This window comes from Acartia tonsa, chromosome 14, assembly GCF_053477335.1.
Source record: "Acartia tonsa isolate MP-2025a chromosome 14, ASM5347733v1, whole genome shotgun sequence".
NCBI classification, from domain to species: Eukaryota; Metazoa; Arthropoda; class Copepoda; order Calanoida; family Acartiidae; genus Acartia; species Acartia tonsa.
Genome location: NC_137273.1, coordinates 37,402,755 through 37,429,379, shown reverse-complemented (window position 1 = coordinate 37,429,379; position 26,625 = coordinate 37,402,755). Strand labels below are relative to the sequence as shown.

Sequence of the window (26,625 nt, the reverse complement as noted above, 5' to 3'; positions counted from 1 at the left end):
TCATGGCCTGGTTGTTATGATCTTTGTAATCTACCATTCCACTTTCAATAGAGATGAAACTGGATTCGTACATTCATGTTTACATACTAGCATATTCATAAACATTGATTTCCTTATTTAAATCAAAATAATAGTGATAGTATATACAAGTTATTATTTTTATTTTACATAAAATTTTTTTAATTAAAAATAGTATTTTATACATTTTTACAATTAACATAATTTAAAAATAGTATTATGATTTCACTGATGTCAATGTTAAAAGTGTAAACCACCATTCCAGTTCGGTCTCTCTTGAAAGTAGAATGGTACATTACAAAAACTGTATCGACCTTGATGATATCATCACCAAGAGAGGCAAAATTGGAAGGGTACATTAAAAAAATTATATCGGCCTTGATGAAATCATTACCAATAGATGGGAAAATGGAATCATTCAATACGATTTTTAGAGGGTCAAAACCGAAATTATAGATTATATTTCTGCTTCTATAGAAATAGATTCAACATCCTAACTGTATTACTTTATTCTTAATTTCTACTGATGGAGAGCTTTTGCAATATCTATGTATCTTTCAATCTACTACTGATAAGCTATAAATCTGGTACAAAATATTCATATATCTATCATTTATCTATAGATCCGTTTTCTTGGTCAAATTCAGAATATATAGGAAAGACAAGTCTTATGTATGCAGCAGAGAATAGACACCTAGAAGTTGTCAAGATATTACTAGAACATGGTGCTAATATAGAGGCTAAGAAAGATGATGGTTAGTATAATAATTTCATTATATCTATCTATTTTTAAATCTTCCAGCTGATAATAAACTATAAATCCATCTTAATATAACTTACTTAAAATAACTATCTATTATCTTTGTAATATACATAATATATTCAAATAGGAAGTACCTGTCTTATGTATGCAGCAGAGAATGGACACCTAATAGTTGTCAACATATTATTAGAAAATGGTGCTAATATAGAGGATAAGGATGAAGATGGTGAGTTATAGCAATTGCATTATACAAATAGAAGTTGTCTAGACATTATTAGATCTTATGCTAATATAGAGGCTAAAGAAGAGCTATAAATAAGAAAAATTATGGTGAGCTATAGGAATTTCATTATAACTATGAATCTACTGATAATAATCTATAAACCTTTTATTACAAATACACATCTACTTTAATACAGAGTGCGATGACCAAATTGTTGCAAATTTTTTTTACAAAAAACAATGTAAATACATTAAAAAAAAATATTTTCAATGAAAATCAAAACTGGAATTAGCATATATGTGTAAGTTATACATTTAATAAATGAAAAATTGCCGTTAGCCTTAAACTGTTTTTAGCCTATTTTTAAGACGTATATAAAAAATATACTATGACACTAGTAAAATCAGACTGCAGAGCCTAAATTTGAATTAAGTCCCCAATAAACTTTTTTGGGGGGATTTAAATATTAATTTTTACTGTTGCCGTGGTCATTTTGACCCAAGCAAAAGGTATTTTTATTTATTTTGGTAAAATTCGTAGCTTTTAGAGTGTTTTGCTTAATAAATATTGTATTCTGGTATAGAGTAAAATTAGGCCTTATGATTTTACTATAAAAATTCACTAAAAAGTTAAATCTTTACAATATACCAATGAATTAACATTGACATGTTTGTGTTCGTTCACCTATTTTAAACACATAAAAATTGGCTGTAAAGGGTTAAATTTGATGACAAGATGACATGATGTCAACAAATGTTTATGCAATACAACAAAATTATTTTTGACACATATACAAATATGATATAAAATAAGATTATTCAAACTTATTTTTTTAAAAATATTTTTAAAAAGTATGTATCTTTTAGGTGTATAGTTTTCATTCTTTTCATTTTAATTAAATAAAAATTATTTAACTACATTGTAAATAAGTTACTTTGTGAAAACACTCTTTCGGAAATTATGAATTATTGAAATGAAACAAGAAATCTTATTGGTTTAACTTTAGCATTATGTGTTTTATTGTATTATGTTAAATTTTTTACTTAAATTGATTGTTTTACAGTTAGGGAGTTGAATCCATTTTTATAGAAGCAGAAATATAATCTATGATTATGGTTTGGACCCTCTAAAACTGTAATCTACCTTTCCACTTTCCCCTCTCTTGGTGAAGATATCTTCAACGCCGATACGATTTTTGAAATGTAAGATTCTACTTTCCCCTCTCTTGGTGAAGATATCTTCAACGCCGATACGATTTTTGAAATGTAAGATTCCACTTTCCCCTCTCTTGGTGAAGATATCTTCAACGCCGATACGATTTTTGAAATTTAAGATTCCACTTTTGCCTCTCTTGGTGAAGATATCTTCAACAAGAGAGACAAAAGTGGAATCTTATATTTCAAAAATCGTATTGGCGTTGAAGATATCTTCACCAAGAGAGGGGAAAGTGGAAGGGTAGATTACAGTTTTAGAGGGTCCAAACCATAATCATAGATTATATTTCTGCTTCTATAAAAATGGATTCAACTCCCTAACTGTTTTAGAAAAAAAATTATTTCCGTCGAACAGAGTAGAGTTTTTTTATTATTGTATTGATATAAACTGAATCATATAAGATTGCTCTGTAAGAAATAATTTAACCCCAAACTAAAAGTTGCTTTTGCTTCCGTCAAAATTATCACAGCAACATATAAAATTAATTTTTAAATCCCCCAAAAAAAGTTTATTGGGGACTTAATTCAAATTTGGGCTCTGCAGTCTGATTCTACTGGTGTCATAGTATATTTTTGATATATGATTAAAAAATAGGTTAAAACAGTTTAATATGGCCTCTTAAACTGTTTTTACCCTATTTTTCATAGGTATATCAAAAATATAATCTGACACCTGTAGAATCGAACTGCAGAGCTAAAATTGAGAATAATAGCCCACATCGATTTTTATTAGGATTTTAAAGTTTATTTTTTACTATGGATTAAGTAAATTTTACTGAATCATGAACTGTCTTTTCTTTTTTGGTAAAATTCTTGCTTCAAAGCATTTTTCTTCATAATATGATAAAAAGATAATGATAGTAAAAAAAATAGCTCTTTTGATTTTATATTTATAATTATTCATTAAAAGTGAAAGATGTAGGATATATCTTTGAATTAACATAAAAACTATGAGGATTCAGCATTAACCAATGACAAAGCTAAAAATCTTTAAATTTTAAATATAGTGTTTTCACAAAGTGACTTATTTCCAATATAATAGAATAACTTTTATTTAATTAAAATGAAAAGAATGAAAACTAAACACATTAAAGATACATACTTTTTAAAAATATTTTAAAAAATAAGTTTGAATAATCTTATTTTATATCATATTTGTAAATGTGATGAAGATAAATTTGTTATATTGCATAAACATTTGTTGTCATCTTACATTATTTAACCCTTTACAGCCAATTTTTATGTGTTTTAATGTATTTTTATGTTAATTCATTGATATATTGTTAAGAATGAATTTTTAATTAGTTTTGATAGATAAAATCAAAAGACCTAACTTTATTGTATACTAGCATACAATATTTATGAAGCAAGACACTCTAAAAGCTGAGTATTTTACCCACAAAGGAAAGAAACATCACAATTCAGTAAAATTTATTTAATAAACTTTAAAATCCTAATAAAAATCGATGTGGGCAAGTGTTCTCAATTTTGGCTTTGCAGTATGATTCTACAGGTGTCAGAGTATATTTTTGATATACTAATCAAAAATAGGTTAAAAACAGTTTAACCAGCAGCCTGTCTTCTCAGCATGTCCCTGTACATGGAGCGTAATGAATTTGAAAATAAATTTTTCATAAAGGAGGTCTTGGTGTTGTGGGGAAGTCTAAAAACAAGTGTTTTGAAATTTCATGAAATACGCCTGCACAATAATGTGGAAAGGATTGAGGTCAGGTGAATTAGCAGACCTCAAATCCTTGGTGATAAGGTCAAACTAGTTCTCAATTAACCACTTAATGGAGATTTTTGATACATGGCAGGGTGCTCAGTCCTCATGACAGTTCAGATACCTTGCCATGGCCCCCTGGACATTGTAGGGTTTGATGAACTCTGTGTCCTTGACCATCCTGACAGAGACCTTGTGCTTGGGGACCTGCTTGATGGTGGCCTCTAACTTCTTGTGGACACACTGAACAGTCCATTAATTAACTGCTAATGTCGTAGCAATTGTTAAATTTGAGATTTCACTGCCATTATTAACCAAAAACAATGATTACAGCGGACCTAAGAAGGTACCTGTCCATCTTGTAGTTGGATATATCCTTGTAGGGTGAGACCATGTTGGTTATTAAGCAAAAAATCGTTTTAGGGTATGCCAATCTTTCGTTCAGGGTGTGCAACTTTATTTTTTGATATTTTCACTGTTGATCTATTAGGCTATAAAGTTGGCGACAATTAGATCGCCAGGCCCTGTATATAGAACAGTTATCTTGTTTAAACATAATACATTCAACTAGGAAATCTTTTGTGATCCTAATATACAGGGTGGGCCAGATAAATCCGGACTTTTTTTTATTTTTAAAAAAATGAACATAAAATCGTCTATTTTAAAGATTTTATTGAATTTTAAAAACTGGGAAGTAAACTAGGTATATGACTATTAGATTATTCAATAAAATCGCCGCCAGCCTCAATTACCGCCTTTACCCGCCCTCTAAACCGCCCCCCGACCCTGGTCACCATGTCCCTGTACAAGATGGCGAAGTTCTTCTTGATAGTGGCAATGAGGGAGGTCTTTGTGGTATAAGCGCGTCTATTGGTTCGTGCTTTAATGGCGCTCCAGGCCCATAAATCAATTGTATGAAGATTGGGGCAGCTGGGAGGCCACATCTCTTTAGGGACGTGAGTAACCGCAGGATTCAAATATACCCATCTTTCAAGATACCATTCGACACGGCGGCTCTCATTTTGGCCACAATTAAGCTAGTACAACGTTTTATACCATTTTGGAAATGGCATGAAGATTAAGCTATGGTTATCATCGCAACACATAGTCTAATATGATTCTTAAGGTTCCAAATGGGCCCATGTAGTCGAGAACCGAGAAATTTTCAAGATTTTTGACATTTTTTACACCTTAAAATCTACCACGTTTCACTTTGCCGGAGTACTACGGCCAAACCAGATGTGATAGAGAGCTCTAGTTTTTTCTAGTGTCTTCATTAAGTATCTAACAGTATCTCCAGCAAGTATCATAAGTCTATCTCAGCTACAGATAGGCTGAGATCAGATTTAGTGGGCCCATATTGAGAATCTAGGGTAAACTAGCGCTCATTTCGAATCTGCCATGTTGAACATAAGCGCTGCCAGCTCGGAGTACACGTCCTCCATCCTCCAAAAAATTTTATTGGCAAAAAGGTAATTACCTAAGCTTTTTATAGTGTGGTCAAACGTCCTGATTGGTCAAGTAGTTTTGGTGCTATGGCCGTTTGAAAAAAGTCCGGATTTATGTGGCCCACCCTGTATATCTTCCTGTCAATCCATTATCATGGTCAAATACATAATATACTCAACTAGGAGAGAACAGTCTAATGTATGCAGCAGAGAATGGACACCTAGAAGTTGTCAACATATTATTCAAACATGGTGCTAATATAGAGGCTAAGAATAATTATGGTAAGTGAGAACATTTTCATGAAATTGATAAATCTTTCTAGTGATAAAATACTATTAATTTATCTGTTACATAATATACATCTTATATCTATCTTTAATCTATAGATCCGTTCTCTTGGTTGAACACATAATATATATTCAACTAGGATGGACCAGTCTTATGTATGCATCATGGGATGGAAACCTAGAAGTTATCAAGATATTATTAGAACATGGTGCTAATATAGAGGCTAAGGATGATTATGGTGAGCTATAACATTTGCATTACGAATATGAATCTCTCTACTGATAACAATCTACAATCTATTTCTTACATAATATACATATATCTATAAATTACCTATAGATCCGTTCTCTTGGTCAAATACATAATATATTCATTTAGGAAAGACCAGCTTTATGATTGCAGTAGAAAATGGACACATAGAAGTAGTCAAAATTTTATTAGAGCACGGTGCTGATAAAGAGGCTAAGGAGGATCGTGGTGAGCTTTAACATAAGTATTATAAATATGAATCTTTGAACTGATATTAATCTATAAATCTATCTAATAAAGGTACTAAGAAAGAGAGGTAATGTCTGATTGAGCCAATAAATGAATCGCATCGGAGCATACATGAAATCTCATTGGTTGAATTAAACTTAAGTTTTCTAGTTTTTTCATTAGAGTTAATTAGAGCTATTCTTTCAACTTTTACTCGAATCAAGTCCATCACATGAAGTACTGCCTTCATATTGTTGTTTCACATCTATGTTTTATCTGTGCATTAATAATAAATATGCTTCATCTATTGCAATCGTTGTAAAAAATAAAAATCCCTTTATGAATTTAAGTTAATAAAATCATATTTTTTTCTTAAGTTTCTATTAAAACAAAGAAATAATATCTCGGACTTCAAATGTATATGATTTATAATCTTTAATTTGTAATTCGTATCTATCATAAACATTTAAAATACATAAATTCATAGTTTGTTTCATGTTTACCTCGAAATAAATTATATAAAAATAAAATAACAAATAGAATACAACAGTACGTTCGTTACATTTTCAACAGGACCTAGCGTTGTACTGTGTATACACTGTACACATATGGGTAAGAGGAAAGGGCATATTTTTTTCATTTTGTTCATATAAAGAGTCAGCTGTAAATAGTCGCATTTCTTAAGATAAAGCTTTTCTCACGTAAATTATATCGTGTTAAAATTTATTTTCTAGTATAGTGTAAAGCATATTACAAATCCGTTGATAAGTTAGCTATGAATTGTTGAATTCCTTAATATAAAGTTAGCTTTCTAGAAATTATATACTCGAAAAATTTTAAAGTTTTTTGTCAGCTGGAGGAGTTCCTTTGTCAGATTTACGAAAAAGGGGTTCACACTATACTTCTTCTCTCCTAATTCTATTATCTATCTCTTACATAATGTACATCTAACTATTAATAATCTATTGATCTGTTCTCTTGATCAAACACATAATATATATTTAACTAGGATGGAATAGTTTAATATATGCAGCATATCATGGAAACCTAGAAGTTATCAAGATATTATTAGAACATGGTGCTAACATCGAGGCAAAGAATAATTATGGTGGGCTATAACATTTGCATTATAACTATGAATCTTTCTACTGTTAACAATCTGAATTCTATCTCTCACATAATATACATCTAACTTTTTGCTTTTTCTTGGTCAAACACATATATATATATATTTAACTAGGATGGAATAGTTTAATGTATGCATCATTTCATGGAAGCCTAGAAGTAGTCAAGATGTTATTAGAACATAGTGCTAACATAGATGTAATGAATAATGATGGTAAGCTATAATATTTGCAATATAATATTTGTACTGATAATAAAATATAAATGTATTTCTTACATAATATGCATCTAACAAATAATAATCTATAGCTCTGTTAATCTATTGGTCAAACACAAAATATATAATTAATTAGGATGGAATAGTCTTATGTATTCAGCAAAGAATGGAGATTCTATCTATGTATCAATACTTTTATCTGTATGATAATCTATAAATATGTTTTCTCTATCTAATACTTATTAATCTTTTCTCTTGGTCAAATACATAGCATATTTCAATTAGAGCATAACAGTCCTATGTATGCAAAAAAAATTGTAATTATAATTCATTCCTGTGCAATAGCTGCGCGCCTCTTTTTAATGCACTGCACTGTAGCATTACAGGCATAATGGACTATAATGCCAGAAGAATAAATATACCGTAAATGATAACTTTATGTAAAATATTCATTATTTTATATTAGGGTTGGTTTAGCTTATCTCCTATTTCTATCCCATGAGGGGTCTATTTCCTAACCCTGGAGGTCATTATTAACATTTTTCTAACCTTACCTAAAATAACCTTTCAAAAGCTACTGTAAAATATGACAAAACTTGCTAATTTGTTTTCTTTCCAGGATCCCAATTTTTATATTATTCAGATAATCGGTATCCGGCCAAATATGTATCCGGCCCAACCCTTCTTTATAATTCTAGTGGACATTATATCTTCTTTCAACAAAGTTTTACAAATATAGATATTTCTTTAATTAATATTTACTTTCAGGTGAAACAGCACTTACCTTGGCTGCAAAATGTGAAATGTATTATTATAATAATTGTGATGAGACTGTAAAAGTTCTAAGAAAAAAAGGTATATTTAAATGTTTCATTCATCAGATATATTACAGGCTCTGCAGTAAGATATATAAGTTTTCCGGAATTTTAAAGTTAAGAGGAGATTTGAAATCTGCATAAAATTTTGAGGATTTTTTTAAAAATTCGTTTTTTTTTATGATTCTGTATCTAAAAGCGGAAATGCAATTTAAGTTAATTAATTTTGGTTTCTGTGATTGGTGGATTCAAAAAATCTGCGCTCTGATTGGATGGCGTACATCATTCAACCAATTAGAGCGCAGGTAGTTTAAAATCCACCTATCCTATTGGTCAAAATTAATTGACTTAAAATGCATTTCCGCTTTTAGATAAAGAATTATACAAAAAACGAATTTTATAAAAAATCTATAAAATTTGATGCAGATTTCAAATCTCCCCCTAACATTAAAATTCTGGAAAACTTATATATCTTACTCTGCAGTCTTAGTCCTGCAGCTAAGACTGAATACAAATTATGCAATAGAAGATAGCCAAAGGATGCTAAAGCTAAGTATGGCAAAGGATTATTTGGGGATTATCTAAGCCACAATGCAGATTTTAAGGTAAATCATATCTAGGACTGTTATGTCTCAAAGAACATGGCATGGAAAAGAACAGAAACACACACAAAAAAAAATATATTTTGCTTCATTAAAACCTTTTCTATTCCAAGTATTTAAGATTTTCTGTGCAAGTATACAACAATTCAAGATTGTTATATTTCACATTGTGATAATAATTAATTGATACATTTTTTTAGGAGCAAAGACAAGAAGCCAAATACAAGAAGATATAAATGGTAATTATTATATTCTCTTCAATTCAAAAGTGTTAATTTTGTTTCAGTTTTAAAATTTTTCTAATTTAATGTTATATGAAGCAGTTTTTAAATTGCACGATTTTGAAAGTAAAATTCAATACAAACTTTGATAAAAAGCAGAATAGATTAGATTCTAATTATAAGTTTGAAAAAGTTGTGTAATGTGTAGATTTTTTGAGTGCATCTGTCAATGGTGATGCTGAAAAAGTAAAAGCATATCTGGACAAAAGCATTAATGTAAATGTCAAGAATGATGAAGGTAAGAAATATACTGTAAAATTTTTTCTCGTATTCATTCAAATCCGGTGGATAGGAACCGGTTCTCATCCACATGAAAAAACTATGTCTAGTATTGTATTATATCCAGCTTTCTACGAATATAAAAATGTAAATCATAAGATTAAAACCAGTTTTTTTAGCCTGTGCCTTCAGCACCTCGGGGCTAAAAAAAACAAGTTTTAATCTTATATTTGTACATTTTATATCCGCAGAAAGCAGTTTATAATACGATGCGAGAAATAACTATTCTTGTAATCATTCAAAACCAATTAATATACAGTGGATTAGAACCAGTTCTCATTAAAAAAAAAACTATTTCTAGCATCATATTATAACAAGTTTTCTACGAATATAAAAATGTACAATCATAAGATTATTCTTATAATTGTACATTTTATATCTGCAGAAAACGGTTTATAATACAATGCAAGAAATAATTAATCTTTTATTTAATCCTAACCCTATATTTATTTAATTTTTAACAGCTAAAACCAGTATAACATGATAACCCTTAATTTTTCAGATTTATTGAAAAAAGGGAGTGGTTATTTTTACTTCCAATGTCTTGATTGTTTTCAATAAATTAACGTTTGTTTAAAATCTATCTCTCAATTTTCTATATACATATATATATATTCACGTAGGTAGGACAAGTCTTATGTATGCAGTAGAAAAAGAACATCTAGAAGTAGTCAAGATTTTGTTAGAACATGGTGCTAATATAGAGGCTAAGAATAATCGTGGTGGTAAGCTATAACATTTGCATTATAAATATGATCTTTCAACTGATAATAATATATAGGAATAAATCTCTTACATCTAACCATTAATAATCTATTGATCCTTTCTCTTGGTCAAACACATAAATTATAATATATGTATATTCGGAGTGGGGACAAAACACCTAATTTAAAAATACCTAATTTAAAAATGCCTGATTTTATAAATGTCTAATGTGACAAAACACCTAATTTATAAATACCTAATTTCAGCGGCGTCCAAGCTTTTTTATTTGGGGGGGGTAAAATTTAGAAAATAAAAATTTTGGGGGTGACTACAGCACCTCCCCCCCCCCTTGGACGTCTATGCCTAATTTAAAAATGCCTAATTTTAAAATACCTAATTTTAAAAATGCCTAATGCGACAAAAGACCTAACTTTAAAAACACCTAACTTTATAAATGCTAACTCAAAATGTATAACTTTAAAAATAACTAATTTTAAAATGCCTAATTTAAAGAAACCTAATTTAAAGTATATCTTAATATCTTAAAATCTTGTCATATCTATATTACAAAGTAGAACAATGTCTGTCTCTCAATTTGTTTGTTTGTACCAAAGGAGTTCGCTAACCACTGAACCGATGGGGTTCTCATCAACAGGGTAGCTTCTCATGGGTCCCTGTAATGTTTGTAAATATTTTAGGGGAAGCTACCACCTGCACCCTCCCGAGAGAAATTGCCCTCAGAAAAAAATACCCCCCCCCCCCTCCAAAAAAAAAATTTATTTTTTAAAAACAAATATAAAAACTGGGGTTAGAGGAGGCGATCCTCCCCCCCCCCCCCAACAAAAATGATGTCTGTCTGTCTGTCTGCCTGGCTGTCCTGCTGTCTGTCTGAAGCTTAAGATCTCTGTAACTCTGATCTGATTGAGATCTACTCTTCCGGGAAAATACCTAGTGGTCCTGTGATGGTTTTAAGGTATTTCTTGGAGGGTGCAACACCCCCAGTCCACCAAAAAAAGATAAAATTTTCTTTTCCTTTTAAAACTAATATTAAAATTAAAATGTTATCAACACAAAAGAAAAGGAGGAAAATGTGATAAATTTAAAAATAGCCAAAAACCTGCTAAAAGGAGTCTGACCACCATTGATATTTTATAGTTAATCATACTTTGTATTTGGGAATGTTGACAAGAAGTTTCAGCCTTCTATTTTAAATAGGAGGAGAGGAAATTGTGTTTCTCGCACTTTGTCTCTTACAGATGGACACTGACAGACATTTGGAATTATAGAGTAGCTTCACTACTAAAACAAAAACTTATTTGAAACCTTAGTGCCTCATTTAGTTATCTTAGAGAAAAAATTCATATTTTAGAATCAGGTATTTTTAACTTAGACGTTTAGATATTCTCCAATTAGGTATTTTTAAATTAGGCTTTTTTAATATTAGACATTTTAAAAATTAGGTATTTTTAATTAGGCATTTTTAGTTAGGCATTTTTAAATTAGGTGTTTTGTCCCCACTTCGTATATTCAACTAGGATGGAATAGTCTAATGTATGCAGTACAGAATGAACATCAAGAAATAGTAAAGATATTATTAGAACATGGTGCTAATATAGAGGCTAAGAATTATGATGGTGAGCTATAACATTTCTATTATATCTTTCTATCTTTAAATGTTTCTACTGATAATAACTTAAATTTTTACTTGTCTATCTATTACGTATTATGTAATATACAACAATCTGCATAATAGGATCATGGAAAGAAAACAAAGTCATTCCTAATTAGGACAGAAGTCACTGGAAATTGGTCTAAGGAAGGCTACTTATGTCCTTCATCTAACAAAATCTAACTTAAGGGAGGTGACTTATGTCCTTTGTCTGACAAATTCTTACATTAGGAAGGCTGCTTTTGTCCTTCATCTTGCAAAACTTAGCTTTTCTGTCCTTCACAGAGCAAAACCTCACAAAACATAGCATTTCTGTCCTTCACATAGCAAATTCTTGCAAAACATAACAAATTCTTGCAAAACATAGCAAATTCTTGCAAAATTTGCTATGTGAAGGACAGAAATGCTATGTTTTACAAGAATTTGCTATGTTTTGCAAGAATTTGCTATAATTTGCAAGAATTTGCTATGTTTTGCAAGAATTTGCTATGTTTTGCAAGAATTTGCTATGTGAAGGACAGATAAACTATTTATGCAAGATTTTGCTATGTGAAGGACCAAAAAGCTAGGTTTTGTGTGGTGAAGGGAGGCTACTTATGTCCTCCATCTTGCAAAATCTTTGTTAAGGGAGACAAGTTATGCCCTTCATCTAACAAATTCTCACATAAGGGAAGCTACTTATGTCCTTCCTAGGAAGGTGACTTCTGTCCTAATTAAGGAATGACTTTGTTTTCTTTCCATGATCCGAAAATGGAGAATCTATCTATGTACACCCTTAACTAGGATGGAATAGTCTTGTGTATGCAGCAGAGAATGGACATCTAGAAGTTACAAAAATACTATTAGAACATGGAGCTAATATAGAGGCTAAAAATGATAAGAATATTGGTAAATATTAACATTTTCTATCTAACTAACTTGAAATCTTTCTTGGTCAAATACATTACATATCTATTATGTAATGCATAATATATGTACATTAATCTATAGATCCATTCCTTTGGTGAAATACATTATATATTCAAATATGTTTGAAAAGAATACAGCAGAAAATGGAAAATCTATCTATGTATAGTTATACTCTTTAACTAGGAAAGACCAGTCTTATGTATGGAGCAGAAAATGGTCACCAAGAAGTTGTAAAGTTACTATTAGAACATGGTGCTGATTTAGAGGCTAACAGTAATTATAGTGAGCTATAACATTTTTATTATATCTATCTATCTATAAATCTTTCTACTGCTAATAAACTATTAATATATCTGTTTCATGACTTATATATATATCTATCAATAATCTATAAATAAAAAAATTAGCTATAGCAATTTCATTATATTTGATAGGTATTTTTACAATAATATGTAATATATGATATATTCAACTAGGACAAACCAGTCTTATGTATGCAGCAGAGAATGGACACCTAGAAGTTGTAAAGATACTATTAGAACATGGTGCTAATATAGAGGCTAAAAATTATTATGGTTAGTGATTACATTTTCATGATAAATCTTTCTACTGATAAAATACTATTAATCTATCTATTACATAAAATACATGTTAAATATATCGGTAATCTATAGATCTATTCTCTTGGTCAAACACATAAAATATATTATTCATCTAGAATTGAACAGTCTCATGATTGCAGCAGAATATGGACGCCTAAAAGTTATCAAGATATTATTAGAACATGGTGCTAATATAGAGGCTAGGAATAAGTATGATGGTGAGTGATAATATATGCAGTTTATCGCTCTATCTATAAATCTTTCTAATGATATTAATCTATATATCTAGCTGTCCAATAATCTATAGATCCATATATAAATAAATAAATATATAATAAGTATACATACTTGAATAAGATGGAGATTTCAGTACAGGATTCAAGAACAAACACAAACAACACACAATGATGCAGTAACAACAGGATCGAACATGGAGATTCTGATAAAATAAATATATTTACTACAAAATAAAATATAAAAATTACTCAAATTAAAAAGAGAAAAAAACTTAACAAAATGAAATAAAAGTGATATAATGAATACACCTGATTAAATATTTGCCTATATCATGCACTAGAAATGCAACGATAATGTACACATCTTGTGCTTTTATAGCTTACTGGCTTTTTTGGTGACAAAAAGAACCAGTTTTACTTAAATTATCTGCTGTACATTCAATAAATTTAACTTATATTCATTTTTTTTTACAAAATACTTAAACTGTTTTTAACCTATTTTTAAAACGTATATAAAAAATATACTATGACACCAGTAGAATGAGACTGCAGAGCCTAAATTTGAATTAAGTCCCCAATAAACTTTTTGGGGGGGATTTAAATATTAATTTTTACTGTTGCCATGATCATTTTGATCCGAGCAAAAGGTCTTTTTTTTATTTGGGTAAAATTCGTAGCTTTTAGAGTGTTTTGCTTCATAAATATTGTATTCTGGTATAGAGTAAAATTAGGCCTTATGATTTTACTATAAAAATTCACTAAAAAGTTAATTCTTTATAATATATCAACGAATTAACATTAACATGTTTGTGTTCTCTCACTTATTTTAAAAACATAAAAATTGGCTGTAAAGGGTTAAATGACAATACAACAAATTTATTTTTGTCACATATACAAATGTGTTATAAAATAAGATTATTCAAACTTATCTTTTAAAATAATTTTAAAAAGTATGTATCTTTTATGTGTACGGTTTTCATTCTTTTCATTTTAATTAAATAAAAAATATTTAACTACATTGGAAATAAGTCACTTTGTGAAAACACTCTTTTTTTGAATTGTAAAGAATTATATAAAACAAGACTTCTTATTGGTTAGATTTCAGAATAATTTGTTTTATTGTAAATGTTAGATTTTTCAATGAAATTAATTGTTTTGGAAAAAAAAATTATTTCCATTGAACAGAGTAATGTTTTTTTATTGTATCAATATAAAGTGAATTATATAAAAATGTTCTGTAAGCCACAATATTACCCGAAGTAAAAAAAAAGCTTTTGCTTCGGTCAAAATGATTACAGCAACACTAAAAATTAATTTTTAAATCCCCCAAAAAAAGTTTACTGGGGACTTAATTCAAATTTGGGCTCTGCAGTCTGATTCTATAGGTGTCCTAGTATATTTTTGACCCCCCATTCAAAAATAGGTTAAAAACAGTTTAAAGATTATTCAATTTTGACTATTTTAATATCAAATGCATAATTTATTAATTTCAATACATTTTTTTAGGTTTAACCCTTTTCAGACGACAATCACAACCTCTACTGATAATATTCTATAAATCTTTCTTTTCTAATGAATACATAATATACATCTATCTTTTAATAATCTATAGTTCTGTTCAATTTAATAAACTAGTGATGGCAATCCGTCAAATTTTTGGGCAGGATTTGGATTCCGGATTCTTAAAAGAATCCGTCAAAAAAAAGTGGCCGATTCCTTGGCGAATTCTGGACTCGGATTCCGTATTCTAGCAGTATTTTAAAAGGCTTTTTAAAAAAATAATTAAGCGCTACATATGTCCTAAAAATTAATGTTCTTTGTGTTCTCTATAATTCACTTCCGAGAATCGAACCAGATTTTATATATAATGATGATAATCTTTGCCTTTAAAAAGCGAGAGTGGAAAGAAATAACTCAAGACGCTAATTTTAGCATACCAATTACAAATCCGGAATCCGCTATTAAAAAACGGATTCCAGATTCGGATTCCAAAATTTGCCCAAAAATTGGGCGGATTCCGGATTGCAAACCCTAGAAAAAACGCAATAGTTAAATCTGAGAAACCAGTCAAATACTTGCATCATGGATGGTACATCTAGAAGTCATAAAGATGTTATTATTAATATATTTTGAGTTACACGGGCTGGAACAACTGCCTAGGAGAATAGAAAAGTCGGGAATGGAAATTTTACAATCTTTGTTAAATCCTACTACAGTTTTATTCAAATGACTTACTCTTGCATGGATCTCTTAACTGTCCTATCCATGTGGTCTACTGATTGCCATTTAATACAATAACATTTAAGAAAATAAAGGGAGGTATTAGCATGCTGTCTAATTTGAGGTATACTACTAAATTTTTAAAATAGGGATGCTGGAAAGTAAAAACTTATCTCACATTTACACGGAGTACACGTCCTCTAACGTCCAAAGATTATTTTGTGCAAAAAGATGCAATTACCTAAGCTATTATAGTGTGGTCAAACGTCCTGATTGGTCAAGTAGTTTGACATTATGACCATTTTAAAAAAAGTCCTTATTTATTTGGCCCACCTTGTATATTTGTATTATTTTTATCAGTCATTGTTTAAAGGGGGGGGGGGGTTAATGCAACCATCTCGTAATCAGTGAGCAAATGGCACTTAGAATTCGAATTTCCATCTATAATTTTGCATAAGTAATCCTTGGTAGGTCTATTTTCCCTAAATCGAACAAAAAGTTGGAAAAGTAACGGCTAACGGCTGGCGGCTCAGCTATTTTGCCATTTTTTTATATTTATACTGCAAATTAGTCACGAAACCTCTCTCAACATAATACTCTTTTCTACTCCAAAACGCTATCAAACGGTTCTAGACGGTAGCTGTTGGTACTAGAAGTTTTAAAATTGGTTATTGCTATCATTTAACATGAATTAAACCAAAAATATGTTTTAAAAAGTCGATTCCTACGTAATTGATGATGGATTTACCCTGAAAATAGGCAAAAAACGGCTGAACGGCTGAGCCGCTGGCCGTTACTTTTCCAACTTTTTGTTCAATTTAGGGAAAATAGACCTACCAAGGATTACTCATGAAAAGTTCAGATCGAAATTCGAATTCTAAGTGTCATTTGCTCACTGATTACGAGATGGTTGCATTAAGACCCCCCCTTTGTAAATCTATACACATGCAACATACAAACATACATGGTATTTTTTCTTGTTATTTACTCAAATTTAATAATTCAGGTAAAACAGCTCTGGGCAGGGCATTGTATTTTTCTAAATATGATGTTGTTGATATCCTGAGGAAAAATGGTAATATTTTTTTTATTTTTTTCCTAATAATGGTGGAAGGGGATTAAACATTGGTATTTTTTGCAGGGAGTAAGGGAGGGGACAATGTATTGGATATTCAATTTTCAGGAGACTTTGGGTACTAGCGCACAAAATGCCGCTTACTCGTTTGTTAGTTTTGAATATTGCAGTATCAATAAACTTAATTTGTTATGATGTGGCTGGTTTTAACAATTTTTTTCTCTCCAGAAAATATCATTTCATAGATAAAAACTTTATTGTGATATATGTTTATTGTTTAATAAACAATCTAAGAATCCAATTAAATTTTGGGTTATGGGACTATGGGTTAATATCCTGAGGAAAAATGGTAATATTTTTTTAATTTTTTTCCTAATAATTAAACATTGGTATTTTTTGCAGGGAGTAAGGGAGGGGACAATGTATTTATTATTAAATTTTTAGGAGTCTCAGACTTCGGGTACTGATTAGGGCATGTGCAAGAATTTAGAAGTTTTTGACTGACTTTGGGTACTAGCGCATAAAATGCCACTTACTCGTTTGTTAGTTTTGAATATTGCAGTATCAATAAACTTAATTTGTTATGATGTGGCTGGTTTTAACAATTTTTTTCTCTCCAGAAAATATCATTTCATAGATAAAAACTTTATTGTGATATTTGTTTAATAAACAATCTAAGAATCCAATTAAATTTTGGGTTATGGGACTATGGGTTAAATGGGTTCCAGGGAGATTTTTCTAGTTATTAATTACAGAATGGTTACGTCAGTCTGATGTGCTGGTAATATAATTTTCAAATAAATGTTTTTTCCTTGGAACTTTCTTCTTATTTTATAGTTTTCTGTATTGTATTAACTCTCCCTTTATAATTTCCTCCATATTTTCTAGATTAATCTGGATTTCAAGGTCTTTCAGCAAATACTCTTAAATTGAATTAATTGCCCATTGTCCCCTCCCTTTTTGCAATAATTTATTCTATTTTCGCCTGGAGAAAATATACATATTTTATATTTAGGTGCAAAGGAATGGGGTATTCCTGTCCAGTTTTTTGTTTAAGAAGGGTAAAAAATATTCATTCCTAAACAAAAAACTGGACAGGAATATCATTCTCATTCAAACAAAAACTCATTTTTATGCTAAAGGGGGGGGGGGGGAAATGTGGTGACTCGTGCCACGACATACCAGCAATTTTATTTTGGGTGCTACTCCCTTAGTTTTGAGATAATTGGGTGAAATCTTTTGGGCTGGGTCACTAATTACCCCAAATTTTGGTATCTTTCAAAAAAAAAACGGCGGCGAGACCGCCGCTCCCGCCATTTTCCGCCGCCGCCAAAAATTTTTTTTATTGCATTTCTCGCCGAATTAGGCAATTTGAAATCATTTGAGACCATGTTATTTTTTTCAAAAATTTTTTCCCTTATAACCAAAGGGTTAATTAAGGATTAAAATTTTAGTTTTAATATTTTAACACAAAGGAAGTGTCGCCACAATCGAATTTTTTTAAAATACAGTTTTCTTAGATTTACTCTATCATGAACGTATATTTTTTATTTATGAAATAAGGATTAAATACTTCAATGTAATTCAAATATCTACATGAAGTGAAAAACTTAATTCATTCCATAAACAAATAGGATAAAGGTATTATCGCTTTGGTCAATGAGAGTTTAATGAGGATTATTGGAGCACAATGAGTTTTAAACACTTTACCATTGGAAGACTCGAGCTCCTTTATAGACGTTTATTTCCTATATAGATCTGTCATGGATCTTGATGCAATAAAGCAGGCTGTTTTGTAAATGTTAAAAATTTGAAGATTTCATTAAATAAAAGTAATCGCAAATATGCTTAGTAAATAAAAATTCTAAAATCTTTCAAAAAAAATTAAAAATCTTCTAAAAATGATACCAGGGTTATAAATGATCATACCGGGGAAATAAATGAATATTTACATCCACTATTTAAGGGGTTGTTTATATGGGAATGAAGAATGTTTTAAATTGATGAATACATTATATACTAACAAAGAATTATTTACTATTATTTTTTTTAATTAAATGCATTAAATAAATTAAACTTTACATATAATATATTATATTTATTTAGGTGCAAAGGAATGAAGAATGTTTTAAATTGATGAATACATTATATACTAAAACAAAGAATTATATACTATTATTTTTTTAATTAAATGCATTAAATAAATGTTTACAATTTTGTAAATTATACTTTGTAATCGTTAAATGATTGTAGCTGTAGAATCGTATTTTAAACAATTTTTCGCGGAAATAAAAATGTACAATTTCACTAATAAAACCATTTTTCCTATATTTGTAATCAACTGGATATAATTTGATGCTATACATAATTTTTCTGGCTAAGAACCGGTTCTAATTCACCGGATATTAATCGGTTTCGAAGCGATACTGGAATAGTTATTTCTCGTATCGTATTATAAACGGCTTTCCGCGGATATAGAATGTACAATTATAAGATTAAAACTAGTTTTTTTAGCCCCGTGCACAGTGGGATTTTTGGTCATTTTTTAAATTTCCTCAATTTTGAGTTAAATGTCCCAGGGGCTAGTATTACCATTCAAAAGTTGCCATGCAACAGATTTTTTTATATACTACAAAATTAGGCAAAATACAGCCGTTTTGCTGAACGTGGTCAAAGGAATATTTTTAAAAAGTGAATTTTTTCATTAAAATCATCATACATTGCTTTTCCTACTTTTTCCTAGAGTAAATTGGTGTAAAAATCTGATTAAATGATATGTAACAATATTTCATTGATATATACAGATGTTTCTACTTTAAAATGCAAAGAAAAATAAGAAAAGTTGTCATAAATCTGTAATTTAAAATCCAAGAACACCTAATATTGCATCTTAAAATAACGTGTATTTTTTACGTTTAAAGGTTTTTTATCACTTGGGGCTACGAGGTGCCAAAAGTTATTTAGGCCCTGATTAAATTCAAGTATTCATAATTCAAGATTAGTTCATAACTCTTGGCACCTCGTAGCCCCAAATGAGAAATCCAGCTTAGAAAATAGATACTGTAAAGTTGTATTAATATAAATTAAATACCATTATGAAGTCAAACTACTAAAAATTGATATAATTTAATAACACACATATTTAATCTTTAAAGGTTACCTTTCCGTTTTTAATAGTGAAGCTATTCTGTAAATGATACATCCGTCTGTCGGTACATCTGTCCGTTAGAAACATTATTAGGGAAAACGTGAATTTCTTGGCTGCTATTTAAAAGACTTTATTACCATACTAAGAAGCATCCAGATTATAATTTACTAAGTCCTTCAGTCTATCGGTAATGGTCTGACAACCAGTTGATTTATATTTGAACAAGGATGACAAATTCATAAAAGCAAAGCTCTGAAAAGGGGTGACAGACAAACAGCGTGAATATGTAAAATATATATAAATAAGTCTTGTCAAAATTTTGCCTAAATTTGTTGCAAAAGTTCTTAAATATAAAATACTGTTTAAGGGTAAACGGACATTGTTAGGAATTGATTATAGAGATGCTTCGCTTATAATATTGTACTTATAATATAAGTTAAAAATCAACATAAACGTATTGACATTCTGGTAATGATTATAGGGTTGATACGCTTTCCAAATCGTACAGAACTAATACAGGAATCAATAGAACAATTCTAACATGCCTAAGTTAACGAAAAAGCTAACGTTACGGACGCAGGGACGTACGGACTGACCCTAATTATAGAAAAGCTACGCTGTAATTTTAGATAGACAGCTTTTTTTTTGGGGGGGGGGGGAAGATTTACCTCATTGATGGTAATCTACTCTATATAAAACTAACGTCTGCGCCCCTAGCATCTAGGGTATTCGAAGGGATATAGAAGGGCATAAAAATAGCTTAAAACAATACCCAGGCTTATTTATAAAAATTAAATAGCCTAAAACCATCCTATAAGAAGCTTCCCTCTAAAGAAGAACCATATCGGTTCAGTGGTGAGTGAGATCCTTCGCTACACACAAAAAAAGCTTAGTACCTTATATTATAGGATATACTGAAAACATATATACAATGATTATTATGAAATAGTTTTAGTAACAAAGCTGCTCAATTTTTATAAATGTGCGCATGTCTTCCTTTCTGTATTTCTGAAACATTTAAATTAAATTTGATTTCTAAGCCACTATTTTTTTCTGTCTGTCCTTTAACTTTGTTTGAAATACTTAATTTATATTGTTCTTTCTTTTCAATGGCCTTGGTTTCTAAATTTATAGTAGTCCCTAAATCCACTTTCATTTACTGTATTACTAAAATTTTCCATCCAACTATTAAAATTTGAAAATAATAAGGATGACAACATCCATGAAAGCGAAGCTCTAAAACGGTGGGACAAACGCACATTAACACTTATAGATTGTCATAACTAAATAATCAGAACATAAATGTATAAAAGTTTAACAGAATTGTATGTAAATTTGTTGAAAAACTGAATAATTACAGGATAATTTTTAAGGACATTGTAATAGAGCTCGGCAGCCTGTATACCTCAGGCAAACCTTTTACAATTTAAAATATCAACTAAAAGGTCGAACCTGACCCAAGTATGACAATCCCTCTAATCAAAGTTCTTTTAAAGCATCAAAATGGGTTAAGATTTACAGCTTAGTCACAGCTGATGCGCAGCTGCCGAGCCCTGTATACTATTTATTGAAAACTGAGAAGCATATGTATATTAATCATATATGTACACCTTAAAAACTCTCCAAAAGTTTTAATTGAGGTTTAAGTCGATGTTAAAAAATTTTTTCTTTTTAACAGAATAATATAAGAAATTTCGAATTTTTAACCATATGAGTAGAGTAATTCTAGGGACATTTTTCTTTTTAAAATCACAATAACATGTATATAATATGTTATATTACATAAGCTATAACCTGTATATGAAAGGTTTTAACTTTTTTTTTAGAAAGAATAAGCTTTTGTTGGCATTTGTGACTCATAAAGTTAAAAAATCCCCAAATCAGCCAAAAAACCCACTGTGCCGTGGTGCCGAAGGCACCGGCTAAAAAAACTAGTTTTAATCTTATGATTGTACATTTCTATATTCGTAGAAAACTGGATATAATACGATGCTAGACATAGTTTTTTCGTATTCATGAGAACCGGTTCCTATCCACCGGATTCAAATGAATACGAGAAAGGTAATTATACAAAGTTATCAGGTTTTTTTTTATGTCTGTAGCTTAAGATAGCGATAACGACTGGAACGATTAAGGTCTAGATTTTGGTGAAGCCTTATATAGTTTGCAGGCTGGTTTTAGTTTATTTTCATTGCTTTCCAGCATTTTCGAATAGACAGCACTTAAATGCTAGGGACGCACCTGCTAGTTGGAATGTAAAGTAGCTGTAATAAAAAAATCAGGTTTATGTAGCTTACAAAATCGGGTCGTTTGTACAACAGGGACATAAAATTTTAGCGTCCAAAGTTCTTAACCATGTTTTCTTATTTGCTTGCTCAAAACTTTGGTAGGTTTCATACTATAAATGACCAAATGTTTCAATCAATGATTTGTATCTACATATGGGGGTATATTTGTTTTTAAATTTACCGTCCACTGCAGTATTCTTCAAATCTGACTCCAGACACTACTTAATAACTTTTTCCACTGATCTTAAGCTGGACGACATCTTTCTGAAAGAGGATAGAATATACCTGAATCTAGCAAATGGTAGCTGATGTAATATTATAGACACCTTTCCGCGGATAGTAAAATGAAAAGTTATATGATTCATTCCAGTTTTGTTAGACCCAAGAAATAAGACTCAAAACCAGTTTTAATCCAGCGGACATTAGGTAATCAGTTTCGAAGCCATACTGAAAAATTATATCTATCAACCAACTTCCAATCTTTTAACCCCCCCCCTTCATTTCCACTTCCCCTTGATTTAATTTTATGCCAATGGACTATCCTTACTAGGGTGGGTCGATTTTGGACATTTTTTTTCTGAGGCCAAAGCGGGGATCTGCACTCAATTTATATAGATATAATACACCTCTGGATGATTTAAAATTTATCCTAAGTCTTAAAACCACTGACGACCAGACATTCAATTGTATAGCTATTTGTAAATGGGAGTCAAAAATTTATTGAATCAGAACTATGGCTTCATGGTGCTCCCTGGAAATGCCTTAAGGAGCTGAGTCAGGAACTTTTGTCCGTTTCAAAAAATCTCGTTCCTAGCCTGAGAAAATCTAAAAAACCTCTACAAATTGGACAATTCTCAATAAACCTTAAAAATTTTTGGTTTTTTAGTGATTTCTAAGGCTAGGAACAAGATATTTTGAAACGGACAAAAGTTCCTGATTCAGCTCCTCAAGGCCTTTCCAGGGAGCACCATGAAGCCATAGTTCTGATTCAAAAAATTTTTTTGAATGTCGTCTTTGCATACTAATAAGCAATGAATTATATTTTTAAGTGGTCGTGTTCTAAAACTCAATTTTTTAAAATTCTTTTTCGGTCAGAAATGTTTTTAAGGTTAATTTTATCTGTTACATATCCCCGCTTTGTCTAATTCCGATATGAACCCACCCTAATCCTTACCGACATAATATCTGACAAATTAAATCACATTTCCTAGCTGCAAAATAATAAGAAACACTCATTAACATTTTTTTCCAAGCTTTATTTTTACATTTCAAAAATGTTTAATATATTAAATTATTAATTCAATTAAGTTTTTTAAAATTCTAATTTGATGAAACATGTTTGAATAATTTTACCATTTGAAAATAAAAATACAAAAAGTAAGTTTTAATGTAATGATTTATAAAAACTTATTTTTCAAGGGATGTTTTAAAGCTAAATATTATAAGACACAAAAAACACCCTTTACAACATACACAGAAAAAATATTGTTTCCATCCATAAAACTATTTTTTTACAAAGAGAATATTTTGAACAATGATATATTTAGGTAGATAGTAATGGATGTAGTAGAATATACGTTGATATTATGATAGGGGAAAAATTGTTCGTCAATTTAGGTTGCTAGCATGGACATCGTTTATTGGTCAGTTCAGTCATCCAGTAGAAGGGGAGGGGAGGGGGAAAGGGGCTGTCGTTATTTTGGTTAGCTTAGTTTCCACTTTATTAGGGTATATGATTATCTGTTCTAAAATCCAATTAATAATAAATCCGTTTTAGATAGCCCATCTAATTTACTCACGGTTGGACCCTCAGATGTAAAAACTTTATTTTAGTGTTTGGCCAAAATGACTTAGCAATTGTATCTGTAAGTACGTCTAATAACACCCTTTGCTATTTTTAAAATCCTAGAAATTTTTTTTTGCAAGAAAATTGCATAAATTCGCAACCTTTTTTAGAACCACTACATAACTCGAGTTTAAAACTTATTATATAAAATCCTTTTTACAAAAAATATCAATAATTACTTAAAATTAAACCTGAAAGAAAAAAAATCTCATTACACGTGTTAATTTGCATATTTAGGTCTTTTTTTGAGGAAAGTATAACTTCCACATTTTTGACAATAATTATATTTTTTTAACATTTCAAAGTAAAATATAATAAAACTTAAACGATTTTTCTTGAATTATCAGTTGAAAATTTCATCAAACATGCAATTTAAGTGATGAAAATTTAATAAAATCATTTTTTGAATGTTTAGAATTACCAATTTTCTACATTTAAAACAAAATGTTAACAAAATTTAAAAACATTTTAACATATAACTTCAAAAATCAATAACATTTTATAAAAAGATGTTTCAAAAAATAAATCATTAAAAGGTATTAAAATGCATTTGAAATTACTTAAAATTAAAACGAGAACATCTTTTTACACTGTATTCTGTGTAATAGAGTTTAAATGACATGATTAGTGAATGAAATATTTCCTAAACTCATTAAGCCTTTTTGTGACTATATTAAAAATAATTTATTTTGTTTTATATTGTTTTTTTATTCAAATATTTGACAAAATTTTCCCTACGTCAATAAAATAAAGTCAGTTTTTTACTGTTTCCAGGTTTTTCTTTATAATTATAACAATTAAATATAAAATAAATCTTCATTATCTTTTATTTGAATTATCATACACATTAAAATGTAAAGTATAAGCTAGAATAGCACTTTTTTCAACGAATATTTTAATGACATTATATCAAAATAATTCCTCTTAAATATCACACAACATATGATTGGGAAGTATAGCCATTTCTTGGAGGTATAATATTTACAAAAATACCATTAATTCTGTTTTTATCAGAAGTTCAAAAAATTGAACAATTCTAAAACAATGGTTGGCTGTCTAGATATTGAGTACACTAAGACTACGGCTCTGTTTTATTGAAATACCGTTGCAAAAAGAGGGGTTCTGAAAGTAATCTACCTAATTTTTTATAAAGAACCAACAAGTACTGTCAGTATCTTTTTTCTTGTAATCTAGCAGATAATCAAATCATAACACAATTTTCATGATAAAATATTCAGGTTTCTACTTCACATTTTAAAAAATATACTGATCAATAAAATGTTCAAAATTTTACTTTGTACTAATTGAAAAAATATGTTGTAATTCTTATTTTAAAGTTACATTTTTATCCCTGACAAAATCATAGACGACTTTTAAAGGCATCTTATCTAAACTTTTTGAAGAAAAACTTAAAAACGTTAATTAAGTATGAAAACTATTTTCTTCGATTTTTCTGAAGTTATTATCGCATTCTATGGGTTTTTTATTATCATTTACTTATATCGAAAGTGCCAAACATTGTACCCTAACTTATTCATTTAATAAAAAACCAACCGTGTACTGTAAATAAGTTTTATGGAGAAAGTTTACATTTTTAGTGACAGATTAACACACAAACAAAAATAATCCAAGTATAGAGCAATTGTGCTACTTGACAGTTATTAAAGTTCAACATATGGAAATAATATTTTTACTGTGTTTCAATACAAATAATAATAATAATAATAATAATATGATATTTAAACTTTATCACAAGATTTTATTCTGACTTTTATATCAGGGGAAAAATGATTCAAATCGCGACTTGAAACCGATTAATATCCACTGGATGAAAACCGGTTCTAAGCCGTAGTATTAAATAGACCACAAGAACGTTATCAAAGTTATAAGTTCAACTAATTTCTAATTACATACAGGTGTTTAACTGTCCCATCAAATTATGCTAAAAAAATATTGATAAGAAAACTATGTTGTTTTAAATTATTTTGAGTAAAATTCTACGTTTTAAGAATTTTTAACTACTTTTGTGAAGAAAACAAGGATGACAACATCCATAAAAGCGAAGCTCTGAAACGGTAGGACAAACGGACATAAACACTTGTATAATGTCAGAACTGAGTAATCAGAATGCGAATGTATAAGAGTCAAAGCAAAATTGTAAGTAAATTTGTTAAAAAACAGCTTGATACAGGATAATGATTATGGACATACTTACATTTTTAGGACTTGATTATAGAGTTGCTTCGCTCATAATATTGTACTTTGTTGTCCCAGGAATCAGTATACCAAAAATTAGACCAATCGGATAATTAGGTCACATAAAAAGTTGTTGTTAAAAATGTAAAAAAAATCAACATGTTTAAAATGGACGTACGGACATTCTGAGAATGATTATAGAGATGCTACGCTTTCTAACTCGTACCTAACTATTACAGGAATCACCATGCAAAATT

General features: G+C 29.7%; 1 protein-coding gene across 1 annotated transcript in view; it reads left to right on the top strand.

Annotated features, from left to right (window-relative positions):
* Positions 1 to 19,010, top strand: part of LOC145305452 (uncharacterized) — a 66,950-nt gene extending 47,940 nt beyond the window's left edge. Inside the window, exons 43-60 of the mRNA XM_080147068.1 lie at positions 675 to 773; positions 909 to 1,007; positions 5,573 to 5,671; positions 5,818 to 5,916; positions 6,057 to 6,155; positions 7,165 to 7,263; positions 7,396 to 7,494; positions 8,266 to 8,352; positions 9,115 to 9,153; positions 9,344 to 9,433; positions 10,098 to 10,196; positions 11,715 to 11,813; positions 12,632 to 12,736; positions 12,941 to 13,039; positions 13,234 to 13,332; positions 13,476 to 13,577; positions 16,822 to 16,890; positions 18,997 to 19,010. Coding sequence (XP_080003194.1) covers positions 675 to 773; positions 909 to 1,007; positions 5,573 to 5,671; positions 5,818 to 5,916; positions 6,057 to 6,155; positions 7,165 to 7,263; positions 7,396 to 7,494; positions 8,266 to 8,352; positions 9,115 to 9,153; positions 9,344 to 9,433; positions 10,098 to 10,196; positions 11,715 to 11,813; positions 12,632 to 12,736; positions 12,941 to 13,039; positions 13,234 to 13,332; positions 13,476 to 13,577; positions 16,822 to 16,890; positions 18,997 to 19,010 — 1,595 coding nt within the window. The remainder of the gene's footprint in view (positions 1 to 674; positions 774 to 908; positions 1,008 to 5,572; positions 5,672 to 5,817; positions 5,917 to 6,056; positions 6,156 to 7,164; positions 7,264 to 7,395; positions 7,495 to 8,265; positions 8,353 to 9,114; positions 9,154 to 9,343; positions 9,434 to 10,097; positions 10,197 to 11,714; positions 11,814 to 12,631; positions 12,737 to 12,940; positions 13,040 to 13,233; positions 13,333 to 13,475; positions 13,578 to 16,821; positions 16,891 to 18,996) is intronic.
* Positions 19,011 to 26,625: the final 7,615 nt, after the last annotated feature.